General features: G+C 44.9%; 4 protein-coding genes across 4 annotated transcripts; 2 read left to right on the forward strand and 2 right to left on the reverse strand.

The window, feature by feature from the left end:
• Nucleotides 1-158: 158 nt before the first annotated feature.
• Nucleotides 159-6,983, forward strand: PADG_05098 (DNA polymerase epsilon catalytic subunit A; the record flags this gene model as incomplete). The annotated part of the gene is made up of 3 exons (XM_010762568.1): nucleotides 159-766; nucleotides 827-963; nucleotides 1,030-6,983. The coding sequence occupies 3 exons, from the start codon at nucleotides 159-161 to the stop codon at nucleotides 6,981-6,983; spliced, it is 6,699 nt and encodes a 2,232-aa protein (XP_010760870.1).
• Nucleotides 6,984-8,946: 1,963 nt separating this feature from the next.
• On the reverse strand, nucleotides 8,947-9,141 carry PADG_11879 (uncharacterized protein; the record flags this gene model as incomplete). Its single annotated transcript, XM_010762801.1, has 1 exon — nucleotides 8,947-9,141. One exon carries the CDS (start codon nucleotides 9,139-9,141, stop codon nucleotides 8,947-8,949), a length of 195 nt encoding a protein of 64 aa, XP_010761103.1.
• Nucleotides 9,142-9,639: 498 nt separating this feature from the next.
• On the forward strand, nucleotides 9,640-11,126 carry PADG_05099 (CAMK/CAMK1 protein kinase; the record flags this gene model as incomplete). The annotated part of the gene is made up of 4 exons (XM_010762292.1): nucleotides 9,640-9,819; nucleotides 9,894-9,984; nucleotides 10,071-10,401; nucleotides 10,484-11,126. The coding sequence occupies 4 exons, from the start codon at nucleotides 9,640-9,642 to the stop codon at nucleotides 11,124-11,126; spliced, it is 1,245 nt and encodes a 414-aa protein (XP_010760594.1).
• Nucleotides 11,127-12,080: 954 nt separating this feature from the next.
• Nucleotides 12,081-13,307, reverse strand: PADG_05100 (uncharacterized protein; the record flags this gene model as incomplete). Its single annotated transcript, XM_010762293.1, has 2 exons — nucleotides 12,081-12,570; nucleotides 12,694-13,307. The coding sequence occupies 2 exons, from the start codon at nucleotides 13,305-13,307 to the stop codon at nucleotides 12,081-12,083; spliced, it is 1,104 nt and encodes a 367-aa protein (XP_010760595.1).
• Nucleotides 13,308-14,335: the final 1,028 nt, after the last annotated feature.

Here is a 14,335-nt window from a genome sequence, read left to right on the forward strand (position 1 = left end):
TTTTCTTTCGTTATCATATTACGACTGTCCATTTTTTCCATCATTTTTAATGGCGTTATAAATGTGTCGTTTTCTGCCTCCGAATTTAGGCACTTGGAGTACAGGATCGTTTCATTACCACTTTTCCAACGATAGACGAGCGATTGAACATTACAGAAATGCCTTTACGAAAACCCAGCAAGTATGGTACTAAATTTAGATCAAACTCAGTATTGTTCAACCCCAAGCATACGAAAACAGTCGAGTCCTCTAATCTCAGATCTACTGAAGCGACGTCACAAGATGAGAAATTCAAGGCGGTTAGGCTGGCGAACAGCATCGACGAGGCAATGGGTTTCCCGCGATTTGAATCCGGAAAGTCAAGGGTCGGGTGGCTTATCAACATGCACAGCACTATATTAGAGGACCCTAAGGTCCCTGGAGGACGGGCTGGTGTGGAGTATTATTTTTTGGAGGACAATGGCACCAGTTTCAAGGCTACAGTAGAATACGATCCGTATTTCCTCATTGCGACAAAGAGAGGGCATGAAGGGGAAGTAGAAGAGTGGTGCAAAAGAATGTTTGAAGGTCTGGTGAAAAGTGTGAAGCAGGTTGAGAAGGAAGACCTACAGATGCCGAATCATCTCCTGGGCTACAAAAGGATGTTTCTAAAGCTAAGTTTTGCCAACGTTGGCCACTTGCTTGAGGTTCGAAGATCGATATTGCCAATTGCGCAGAAAAATAAGAAGAATGTGAATGCGATGGACACATATACGGAGATGGCTAGGTTCGTTATTCCACGTCCAACTCCGAGTGTCTGTCCATTTCGCTAACTGGATGCTTGTAGCGCAAATGTTGGATTCGATCTTTTTGACGAAGAAGTTAATGATAGACCCCATAATGCATTTATGGATGCTGGCGAGTTTATCGTTGATATTCGAGAATATGATGTTCCTTATCATGTGCGGGTTTCTATTGATAAAGGTATATATATTGGGCGTTCTCCTTTCTCATTTTGCTTCATTGAATTTATCTTACATGAATCGTTAGATATTCGTATTGGGAAATGGTATACGGTACAGTCGAAGAACGGAATTATTTCCTTAAGTTGTATTGAAGACCGACTCAAACGAGCGGATCCAGTCGTTCTGGCTTACGATATTGAGACAACCAAGCTTCCACTTAAGTTCCCCGACGCGGTTATTGACCAAATAATGATGATATCGTACATGATTGATGGCCAAGGGTATCTCATAACGAATCGAGAAATTGTGTCTGAAGATATTGCTGATTTCGAGTACACGCCAAAACCGGAGTACGAAGGTCCATTCACCATCTTTAATGAGCCAGATGAAAAAAGTACCATCGAGCGCTTCTTTGCTCATATTAAAGAAGTAAAGCCTACCGTTATTGCGACCTACAACGGTGACTTCTTCGACTGGCCATTTGTCGAAGCTAGAGCAAGCATCCAGGGAATTGACATGTATTCTGAAATTGGCTTTCGGAAAAACAGTGACGATATTTATGAGAGCAACTATTGCGTTCATATGGATTGCTTCTCATGGGTTAATCGGGACAGTTACCTGCCCCAAGGAAGTCGAGGTCTGAAAGCCGTTACTGTGGCCAAACTGGGCTATGACCCAGACGAGCTTGATCCAGAAGTCATGACGAGATACGCAAGTGAACGCCCTCAGACTTTAGCAGAATACTCAGTTTCCGATGCAGTGGCCACGTATTACCTATACATGAAATACATCCACCCCTTTATTTTCTCCCTTTGTACGATTATCCCTCTAAATCCCAACGACGTTCTCCGTAAGGGCACCGGAACATTGTGTGAAATGTTACTCATGGTTGAGGCATACCGGGGAAATATTATCCTGCCAAACAAACATACAGACCCATCAGAATCGTTCTGGAATGGCCACCTCTTGGATTCTCAAACCTATGTTGGTGGACACGTGGAAAGTATCGAGGCTGGCGTTTTCAGGAACGATATTCCAGTCAATTTCACCATTGAGACTGCCGCAATTGATGAGTTGCTTAGCGATCTTGACTCTGCTCTTAAATTTAGTATTACTGTGGAGGAGAAGAAGTCTCTGGAGGATGTTACCAATTATGACAAAATTAAAGCTCAGATAGCAGCCAAACTACTCAATTTGAAGGAGACTCCCAATAGGAACGAGAGACCAACGATATACCATTTGGATGTCGCTTCTATGTATCCTAACATCATGACTACCAACCGACTTCAACCCGATTCTATGATCCAGGAATCTGACTGTGCGGTGTGTGATTTTAATAGACCAGGGAAAACGTGTGATAGACGTCTACCATGGTCTTGGAGAGGTGAATTTCTGCCCGCAAAACGAGATGAATACAACATGATTCGACGTGCGGTGGCCAACGAGAAATTCCCTGGCAAGACACCAAAGAGCCCCATGAGGATGTTTGACGAATTGAGCACAAGCGAGCAGGCCGCAATTGTGAAAAAGCGATTGCAAGATTACAGTAAAAAGATATATCACAAAATCCACGATAGCAAAACAATACAGCGGGAAGCCATTATCTGCCAGCGAGAGAATCCGTTTTACGTTGATACAGTGCGGAACTTTAGAGATCGGAGATATGACTTCAAGGGCCAGCAAAAGGTCTGGAAAGGCAAAGCTGATGCGCTAAAAGCTGCTGGAGCTCCGTCAGTGGAAGTTGACGAGGCCAAAAAAATGATCATCCTTTTTGATTCCCTCCAGCTGGCTCATAAAGTTATTTTGAACAGCTTTTACGGATATGTCATGCGAAAGGGGTCACGTTGGTACTCAATGGAAATGGCTGGTGTGACATGTCTTACTGGAGCTCATATCATTCAAATGGCGCGGGAGCTGGTAGAACGGATTGGCCGTCCGTTGGAACTCGATACCGATGGTATTTGGTGCATGCTTCCAGCAACATTTCCTGAAAATTTCGCCTTCAACCTAAAAAATGGGAAGAAGCTGCCGATATCATACCCTTGTGTCATGCTCAACCATCTGGTTCATGCACGATTTACCAATCACCAGTATCAAACGCTTGTCGATCCGAAAACCTTCAGATACGAGACCCATAGCGACAACACCATATTTTTCGAGGTAGATGGTCCTTACAGGGCTATGATCCTCCCAACATCAAAAGAAGAAGACAAGAATCTTAAGAAAAGATATGCTGTTTTCAATCATGATGGCTCTCTTGCTGAGCTCAAGGGTTTCGAGGTGAAGCGAAGGGGCGAGTTGAAGTTGATTAAGATATTCCAAACACAAATCTTCAAGTTCTTCCTAGAAGGCACAACACTCGCTGAAACATACGCAGCTGTAGCTGAAGTTGCTAATAGATGGCTTGATGTCCTACACCTACACGGAACTACATTGGCGGACGAGGAACTCATCGACTTAATTTGTGAGAACAGAAGTATGTCCAAAACTCTGGAGGAATATGGAAATCAGAAGTCAACTTCCATCACAACCGCAAAACGACTAGCAGAATTCTTGGGGGACCAGATGGTGAAAGACAAAGGTCTGAACTGCAAATATATTATATCTGCTAAGCCAAGGAACTTCCCAATTACCGAGCGAGCAATTCCTGTCGCTATCTTTTCCGCTGAATACAACGTCAAACGGTTCTTCTTAAGGAAATGGCTAAAAGACGACCCTGGAGATATGGACCCCCGGACACTCATTGACTGGGACTACTATCTTGAACGGTTGGGATCTGTAATTCAGAAGCTTATCACCATTCCGGCCGCTCTTCAAAAAGTCCGAAATCCAGTCCCACGAGTTCCTCACCCAGACTGGCTCCAGCAGCGAATCAATATTAAAGACGACAAATTTAAGCAAAAGAAATTGACTGACCTGTTTGAGAAAATACCCTTATCAGATCTACCGACAAATATTATGGACCATCGCTTACCGTCTAGCGGAGATATGGAAGATATGGTATCGCAATCAGTGCATAAACAAAAGCTCAATTCAGTAAATAAGAGCTCACAGAAACGAAAAGGGCCTGATAACTCTACAAGCCAGTTGGACCCATTCGCAAGCCTCCCAGCGACAATGCCACCCATGACTGAAGACTATGAAGACTGGCTGAAGTATCAGAAACAAAAATGGAAAATCCAAAAACAGGCTCGAATCCGCCGGCGGAAGCTCTTCGGTGAGAGGACAAGCACGACGTCAAATGCAATCGGTAACTTCTTCCGGAACCAGGCAGAACTCATCTATGTTAAAACATGGCAAATATTACAACTCAAGGAAACGGATATTCCGGGTGAAGTCCGGATGTTTGTACTCATTGACCACAAGATACATGCGCTTACAATCAAAGTTCCGCGGCAAATCTTCATTAATCTAAAATGTGAGGACCTTCCTGATGTTGATTTGGCTGGGTGTTCTGTGCAAAAGGTTAATCACTCATTGCCCAACGGTCACCCATCTGTTCATCTCTTCAAAATGACGATGCCCGAGGATACCTATTTGAAAGAAGCGGACAAGATCTCCCTCCTCCTAAACCATCCCAGTGTCGAAGGGGTCTATGAGAAGAAAATTCCTCTCAGTGTCCGAGCTGTGCTAAAGCTTGGTACGCTTTGTACATTCGATGAAAGCCAACGGGGAGTTTTGGGAGAAGGTCTCGAAAACGGCTTCGAACTTTCGACACTCCTGCGGGCGGAACAACCAACGCAACAGTACCTAGTAGATACCTCTATGGAGTACATCTTCCTCTACCACGTGATTTCCGGTGATCGGCAGATTTTCAACCTCTGCTCCAGCAGGAAAGAAGAAGCCCATATTGTGATATTCTCGCGATTAAGGGATGTGCAAGGGTTTCCGAATGCCGATAAGATATACAGGGAAGCTCTCCAAAAGAAAGTCCAGGACCAAGCTGGAGAATCATGGCAGCAGATATTTGACTACCAAGAAAGTATCCATTTTAAGACAACGCAGGTAACAACAAAAAGAAAAGCGCTCCTTGAGGTTGGCGATATAATCAAAAAATTCCGAAATGAGAGCAACCAGGCAATCATGCTTGTCATTCAATCACCCCAAAGGCGCCAATTGTCCCAAGAGATACCCATACTCAAGGAACATCCTGTTTTACCATTAAAGGCTGAGGCATCAGACAATGATCTCCCTCCTCTTGGTTGGCAATCCTTTGTTGTGAAGCAAATAGTCATGCACTATTTAGCTCTGGGTTCATGGCTATACCATCTTGGCGAGCTCGCCCGATATGGGGACGTTCCAATCTGTAACTTAGAAAAGGATGATCCCAAATATTTGATCGATATCGCGTATGCCAGACGACTGGAACAAAACAATATAGTTCTGTGGTGGTCTCCGTCTCCACTTCCGGACCATGCTGGTTATGAAAAGGACGATATCCTTGGACCGATACATAAAGTGGACATGCCCTCAAGGAACAATCCAGGGGCCTACTCCTCCGTCTGTATTGAAGTCGAAGTCCGGAACCTCGCGATTAATACTATTCTCACGTCATCCCTCGTCAACGAACTTGAAGGGAGTGAATCTACTTTGCTGAACCCTGTTGCACCAAACGATTCAGGGGCGTCTGACGGAACAGGCGTGTTATATTCTGATACAGCTTTCGCTTCTGCTGGCATTCTTGTCTTACGTGACTTGGTAAGGTCCTGGTGGGCAGAGGCGTGCCAAGGAAAAGGAATGGCAGATATCATGGTCCAACATTTGATTCGATGGGTTGAAAGCTCGGACTCCTTCCTCTATGACCGGTCACTGCATCACCATGTCCAAATGATGTCAAAGAAGGCATTTCAGCAATTAATGACCGATTTCCGACGAGTGGGATCTCAGATCATCTTCGCCAGTCCAAGTCGTTTATTGCTTCAGACTAACAAGGGCGAAGTGGGCAACGCCTACGCTTACAGCCAATATATCCTAAAGTCGATCAAGGAGAAGCCACTTTTCCATTTCTTGGATTTGGAAATCAAAGAGTACTGGGATTATCTCGTTTGGTATGATGAATTCAATTTCGGTGGTAAAGGCTGCCATGAAGTTGTGGAGGCTGAGAACCAAGAACTTGAGACGGTCATGCATTGGCAGCTAAGCCAGTTCCTCCCAAGGCCTTTGCAGTCTGTTTTCCTCGACTGGGTAGTTGAGTATATTGAGCTCATGCATGGGTTGAAGAGGCCCACTGTTGAGAACGGGAACACAAGCACTCCCCGGGTTACACAATTGTCATTCCAATCGATTACCAACATCGATAATGAGGAGATGACATCAATCCTTACCGAATCGTTTTCCAAACCCCTGAAACGACAAATTGCGGGACTGATACGGCGGCAACGGGATGAGCTCTTGCACCCCGAACTCGCTTCGGACTATGTTTTCCCGACACTACCGGGTGCGTCATGGCGCCCAACAAAGCACGAACGCAACCCAACATTGGAGTTGGTCAAGTCCCTTATGCAAGTTCTAAGTCTGTGCAAAACCACTACTTTAGAAACTCGAGTCCTACGCCGCGACCTCCTTGCCCTTTTCGAGGTTAAGGAATTCAGTGATGAGGGAAGATTCGAGAATCCAAGCGGAAGTCTTAAGTTTCCACTGTTGATATGTAGTCACTGTACCATGGCGAGAGATCTGGATATTTGTCGGGACGGTGACATACTCCCCGAGAACGACGCTGAAAGTAACAACGCCGCAACGAAACCCTGGTGTTGTCTCTTCTGCGGCACTGAATATGACAGGCTTGCCTTGGAAGAGCAGTTGATCGGGCAAGCACAGGGCCTTGTTGTGGAATGGCAGACACAGGACTTGAAATGCTCAAAATGCAATAACCTTCGGGTCAGCGAGTTCATGGAACATTGTTCTTGTAGCGGAAATTGGATTGAGACGGTGGATCTGAGGGCGATTGAGAAGAAGCTGAAGCTTTTCAAGAGTGTTTCTGAGTTTTACGGGTTAAAAATGCTGATGACTATTACGAATGGCGTTTTGGAAAGGATGTAGATATTGTTTCTTTTCTCGTTTTCTTTCTATTTCTCTCTTTTCTTCTGAATTATGCCCTTTTTGTTGCCTTTTTCCTTGGTTATTCTGCATGGCATGCATGGTGTGCAATATTGCAAGAAATTTGGGTTCTTCGGTCCAATTGTTCAGTTAAGGGTTTAGGTAACTAACTAATGGAGAGGTCATACAAAGAGATTTTGTGCAAACGCTGTATTTCTGGGCTCCCGGTTTGCTCATGCTGGATCGCAGTTTAAGATTTCGGGCGCGCGCACGCACACACATGGACCGGGTGAGTGGGCGTCGTAGACGACCTCTGGTGCAGCGGCCTCTGTGCTGATTGTATGCAACTCTCCATCTCATAATATTGTACAAATGAGGTTGAATTGAACAGCTAATAGAATTAATATCACTAAATTTTATCAATGCACTGCTTCTTTGTTTTGTACAGGGGCATCACGACACCTATTTGATCAACCCCCGCCATATTATTTGACAAAATTTTAACTTAAGCAATATCCACTAGGAATTATATATAGAAGTTATATAGAATATATCCTTAGGTCTGTGAGCAGCTAGGAGCTTTGTGTTTCATGCTGCCAAATTTACTACAGTGTCGTGGTGCTCGCTCTTTAGTTCTCAGATCTAAATTCTTCAATTCTCCTCTCAGCGGCCTGATTAGGCTTCTGAGCCTGAGCAATCCTAGCCTGTCCTTCTTGAGCTATTAGAATCCCTTCCTCAGATATATATGTACATGGCTTCTCTCTTTTTTGTTTCTGTCTAGTATTGGCAGCTGGCAGCTGCTTGACTTCCTCTGTTAAAAGAGCAACCTTACACATGGCTGGCTGACATTCTTTAACTAGCTGATTGGAGCTTGATTAGAACATCTGTACAACATTTAATCTTGCTGCTCTGCTGTTCCCATTGGGTAATATTGCAGGGGGTCTTGAGGGTCCAGGAGGATTGGAATCCGTAAGATGCATGAGCTGATCCTGGCGGGGTAGGAGTATGGAATTGAGTATGTAGCTGAGTAAGAACCTCATCTGGATTGAATGAAATTCAAGTCCATGGCTTTGGATCTGTTTCTTATAGTAGTATTCTTCATAGTCTCCTACCTAGCTGTTGTGTAGCTGATTAGGAACACATCCTTGTTAATATGATTGATTCTCAATCTCATGTTCTGCTCAATCATCTTGTCATACACTCTCTTTAGTGGTGAAAAACAGCTCACATCTAGTAACTGCAGTAGATGAGAGGAATAAGGAGGTATATGAAAAGCTATAATATGATGATTCAGGCAGAACTTGTCAAATCCAGCTGTAGCATGGCTGTCATGTTCATTCATAATCAACAGTCTATATCTGCCAGCTGTATGAGCCTCAGTATGTCTGTTGAATACCTCTTGCAGGCATATTAAGCCAAGCTCATCTGTAGTCCAACCCTTCTCACTAAGTCCAATTGTCCAATCCACTGGTAGCTGCTTGTACTATGAGGATTGATGAAACTTGCCCTTCAGTATGATCATAGGAGGTAGACTCCAGCCTGGAGCATTGACTGCCTCAATCACAGTTGCTCAGTTTCTATTTCCTGGCTATACGAGAGATGGCTTGCCTTCTTTCTGAGCTCTAGTAATCACCCAGGCATTGTAATAACTGCCATTAGAAAGTCAATCTCATCAAAGTTGTAGGTATCCTCCGGCACAATTCCATGCTTCTTTATGGTATTATCCACCAATGTAAACCATTTGTGTAAAAGCTTTAAATCCTCGCAAAAAGCTCACTCATAGTTATACTTGCATGAGAATCTAGTCTCCAGTTCAGAGTGCTGTTTGGTAAATTTTTCCACCCATCTTCCTCTCACGCTGAAAGTAGTAGATTAGCCATATCTTGTATGATCATGATTCGGGGAGGCTATCTTCTCTCATCCATGGATATTGTCAATTGAACTAGAGATTCTTCTTCTGTAGAGGTCAGCTTTCGATTGTTAAGTTGAGAATTTGAACACGGAGTGCCTCTGTATAGTCCATAACATAGTGAGGAGTAGGGATGCAAAATGACTTAGCAGCAGCTCTAAGAGTTGAAATTTGATTCCTTTTATAGGCTTTAATAGCTAATGAAAGTTTAGCTTCTTGGTTAGAAGCTTCTCTGCCGAGGATGGTTGCCATATCGAATAATTTACAGGGCTGGGATGAAAGATTGATCAAATATAGGTGTCGTGATCAACAAGGCGTCATCGGATTGCCGTGCGGAAAGTTAGGTTGTGTTCACCGTGGAGCGAGGAACAAATTTAGCAGGCAACTTGAAACACTTTAGCCGACAACAGTTGCAAAGGCTGCCTGTTTGGCCATTGAGGCTTGTGAAGAGGTTGCAACAACTAACTGTGCGATTCCACCTGTTGCCCTCTCCATAACTAAGATAGCTGACTACGACAACTGCGAGCTGTAATTCTCCCTGGTAGTTATTTGATCACTATCCCCCCCGCCTTTTGCTCAGCAAGCTCAGAGTAAGTATAACAACTACTTCACCATAGGACAAATGGGTAATTATAACCTGCTAACTGTGTTTAATTCCTGCCCTAGATATACCCAAATACAACCCTCCACGATCCCTTATTACTTACTTCCTGGAGATTCTGACCGCAGCCGCCCGCAGCCACCTGCATAATGGCATCCCAACCACCGAGTAACCAACGCCCACAGATACAGCCCTGTAGATATAAAACTGGTAAAACATTAGGGGCAGGATCGTATTCTGTGGTGAAGGAATGCGTTCATATTGACACTGGCCGGTATTATGCTGCGAAGGTTATTAACAAGCGATTGATGGCGGGGAGGGAACACATGGTGAATCTCATACCAATCCCACCTTTGGAAATATCAGAAAGCACGGCGTGGGGCTGATACAAATTCGGCGTCAGGTTCGTAATGAAATTGCTGTGCTCAAAAGGGTGTCAATGGGTCATCGGAACATCCTGACTTTGGTAGATTACTTCGAGACAATGAACAACTGTACGTTGCTTCTCTATCTCCTACTATCTGCGGTTCAAATAACCCTCCAGCACACGCGCTTATGAATTTCGGTTTCCTATTGACAGTGTATCTTGTCACCGATCTTGCCCTTGGAGGAGAACTGTTTGATCGAATCTGCCGTAAGGGAAGCTACTATGAGTCCGATGCGGCAGATTTGATCCGCGCAACTCTCTCCGCCGTCGCATATCTTCATGACCATGGAATCGTGCATCGAGACCTCAAACCAGAGAATCTTCTGTTTCGCACGCCAGAAGACAATGCAGATCTACTAATTGCAGATTTTGGTCTGTCGAGGATCATGGATGAGGAACAATTTCATGTCCTCACCACCACCTGCGGAACACCAGGATACATGGCTCCAGAAATCTTTAAAAAGACCGGCCACGGAAAGCCTGTGTATGTTCTAATCCCCTGAGTAGTTTATCATTTGCCAAGTCTAACATAGCTAATTCTGACGTTCAATCTTCTCTTTGGACAGAGATATTTGGGCCATTGGTGTAATAACATATTTCCTCCTCTGCGGTTACACCCCCTTTGATCGAGATTCCAACCTTGAAGAAATGCAGGCCATCCTTGACGCCGATTACTCATTTACACCCCTCGAATATTGGCGGGGCGTTTCCGTAACCGCCCGTGAATTTATCAAACGCTGCCTCACCATCGATCCCAAAGCGAGGTTGACAGCCCACGAAGCCCTGCAGCACCCGTGGATCAACCCACCCACCGATCCCATGGACCCCATGTCGCCCATGCGTATGGGTTCTGGAGAAGATCTTCTACCTGTCGTCAAGAAGAACTTCAATGCAAGGCGCACACTTCATAAAGCCATCGATACCGTGCGGGCAATCAATAAACTTCGCGAAGGCGGTGGTCTGATGATGGATGGCGCTCTGAGCGTAGATCCGAGGCCGGAACATGTTAATGGAAGCAATGTTCTTGATGACAGTGGACGACAGCTGCCGGATGGGGCAACGTCGGGCCAGGCTGCAGACGATGACCACATGGAAATTGACAGTCGGGGCAACGCAAGGGGTCAGACTGAGGAGCAGATTTGGGAGCAGGAGCGTAAAGTGAAAGAGATGGTTACTGGGTTGTGGCAGTCGACCTCGCATCGACGATGATTTTTTTTTTTAACAACTTGTGACAAGATCCTCTTTCACCCTTTGACTTCTTTTTTATTTCCTTTTCCTCCGTCCATTCCATTCCTGACATAATTTATCTCTTTTTGGACGATTTTCAACGATTTTTTCTTTCTTTTAATATTTTGACTCTGATCTGAAATTTTAGCAAAGAATCTTTGCTCTAATTATATATGCTTCTGGACTGGCTATTAGGGGAGGTGCACACAAATGTTTATGTTTTCCTTTTATCTTTTATCTCTGATACCATCACTGGCTTGATGATTTTGGTTATATGTCAATTTTCTTTCCCAATGATGATGAACAATATACCAATCACCCACCCCTCTTGTTTATGACTTGGTTACCCTCCAGTTAATATTCTATTTTATGAAATGTGTGTGTCTATTGGGCTATTCGAAACGAAAATATCATGTATATCTTGGAACGGCGGAGCAAACATGGAATGGCTGTGGTGACGTTAGGAGGCCTGTTCAAGTTCCTGGCGATTATAGCTAGAGTCATAAACCATTGATGTCGTCAGGGTAAATTTTGTGTGTTGACTTGTAACACAACTCCATAAGCATTGGTAGTTCAGTTACCAAGACGGGATAGAATTATGATTGTGACAATTACTATTACCACTATTGTATGAAAAGGTTGCTAGAAAAGTTACAAGGAGTTCTATTAAGAAAACGTCGCAGAGATAAAAAGACGTTGAGGATATTCGTTTATCAAAACTTGGGCCTGCTTGCACCTCTATTGAAAGTTGCCACATCCAGCAGGGAAAACTAAGTCGACTCCACATCGGCCTTCTATTATCAACTTTCCAGTGCATCTTGTCTAAGATGAGTTGAGCAAATAAATCATTGTTCAGGGGGGACGAGAAGTAGGGAAAAGGAGATGAAAGTGAAAGAATATAAGAAAGGGGGAGAAAAGTATACGTCCCCGAATAAGTCACATCCCCGACTCTAATAGTCCCTGACGATCACTCGATGACCCAACCCATTTCCTCCACTTCTGCCACTCTGCATAACTTGCACTCGCTTTCAGGCCCTGATACCTGACCGTTTTAAACTCTGAAACTTCCTCCCACGGCTTCTTCACCGCATTGTTTGCCTTGCTAGCAGAACTTAGCCCTCCTCGAAGGAATGCACGGCTCGCTTTGCCGCCACTACTACTGCTGCAGCCTTCCCAGCCAGCTTTTCTCATGAGACTTTCCATAGTTTCTTCCTTGGTCCATCCTTGCTCCACTGCTACGTCAGGGAGATACGTGGCCCCGAGTCGTCTCCCGCGGTGGGTAAATGATATGCGAATCCCGTGCTTGCCTAGAGTCCAGTCGAGGGTGTCGCTGCAGGTTTCAAATGATGAGAGGAGGGTTAAGGAACAGGAGAGGGAGGGAAGTAAAGATGCTGGGATCGGGGTAAATCGAGTATCTCCAAAGGCGCTGGAGCATGGGGTTGTTAGACACCTGTGTTATAAACATCAAGCTAAGGGTTCCCACGGGCGCGGTGATCAGGAGGGGGGGGGGGGGGGGGGGGAGGCTCAAGTGTAAAAGTATCAGACATACGATGTGAGCGCGTATGATTTCAAGCCAGCCTCTAGTTCCTGTGGCTCAAATGTGCCTATGCATCCCCGCAGTGATTTGTGGCCGCTGCTGGAAAGAGTGTTCCAGGTGACAAATAACGGGTAGGCAATGACAGCATTATCAGTTTGAAGTCCCGCGGCAACTCCTTTGGTTTCCGAAAACGAGGATGACGTCCTTTCGCTAATAGAAGTCATAGAAGACGCGCTTGTCAGCACAGAGCGGGAGGAGCTGTTAGACAAGGCGGAAGGGGTAGATAAGTTGGATGAGTGGGGCGAGTTGGATGACGAATTTCCCTGAAGACGACTAATGCTTCGTAACTGTGCTTTCTGCGGAGCAAGTCCAGTCATGACTCCATCATCAGACTCCTCGCTGGTGTAATCCGGCCCATTGACCGCTGCACTTGGTCGGATGCCTTTGTTTTGGTCATTTTCAAAATAATCTGTGGAATCCTCGTAGTCTGCACTTGCAAGAAGTTCCTTGGAAGATTCAAAAGCTTCCCATAGTTCTTTGACTACTGAAAGACTGGGAGGGTCTGTGCCTTTAAAAGAAGAATATAGACATTCAAAGCAGTAGAAGCAGTGGGCAGTAGAAGCCATGAGAAAACGAAGAAGCTGGAAAGACAGGATGCGAACTTCGATCTCAAAAAGATGAATGTTAAAAGCTGTGGAAAAGCTGTGGAAATGCAATGACCGTCGCGCACGCGATATCTCCAAGAGTTATAAAGCGGAGCTTTTGCGGTGCCAACGCAGCAGAGGAGTAAACTTGGGAGTGTGACTGGAAGCGGGAGGCTGGGGCTTTGGGAGTTGAATTCTCTCCCAGCTTCACAAATCCGCTTTCTTCGTTGCTAGGACATTGGGGGCTGGCGGGTTGCATGCAATACAGCCCAAGCCTCACCGTTTGACTCGAGGGTTTGGAAGAAGATGTTGGGATTGGTTTAATCTCCTCTTCGGATGAAAGGCTTAGCTCGACTATCTCTACACGAATCACGTGCGGTGGGGCGGCTGCCCGGGCAACATATGCCCAACAACCCAACAACGCAACCCAACGTTGCGAGATTGAATCCTCCGCGTATCAAGAGCTTGGAAAGAGAAATGCTGAAATGCTGAAAAAAGGAAAGTAAAACAAGAAGATGCATGAGAAGTGAGTAAATGAAAGATTAACGATGATGCTCCTCCTCTTACCACCCCTTGAAGCTCTAAGAAAGTGAATAAATGCTGGCACACATACACAAATGATGTAGTTAGATCATCTCTTTATTATAGATTAGCACTCATTGTGGATGAATGAAGCTATTTAATTAATGTGATTCTCGATTTTTATTATTCTGCTGTTTTATCATTCCAGTTTGACGCACTCACTAACTGGAGGTGAGTGAGTAGGCAGCAGCAATGAGTACACGGTTTTGAGCGACTGAACATATTTGCCAGAAACCGATCAAATTCAGCAACATAGCCTTTGCTGTCATATGTTCTATATAGCGTAGATATGAGGGATCCTGAACGTGCGAACCAAGTTTACACATAACCGAAATGCCTTTGTCTGAGCATCTGTTTTCTCTCACTCAAGGGGTGTCGGGGCTGATTTTACCAGTGTTGACAATTCAAAGTGGCCAGAATTTAAACGT

Source organism: Paracoccidioides brasiliensis (genome assembly GCF_000150735.1).
Source record: "Paracoccidioides brasiliensis Pb18 unplaced genomic scaffold supercont2.6, whole genome shotgun sequence".
In the NCBI taxonomy this organism is placed as follows: domain Eukaryota; kingdom Fungi; phylum Ascomycota; class Eurotiomycetes; order Onygenales; family Ajellomycetaceae; genus Paracoccidioides; species Paracoccidioides brasiliensis.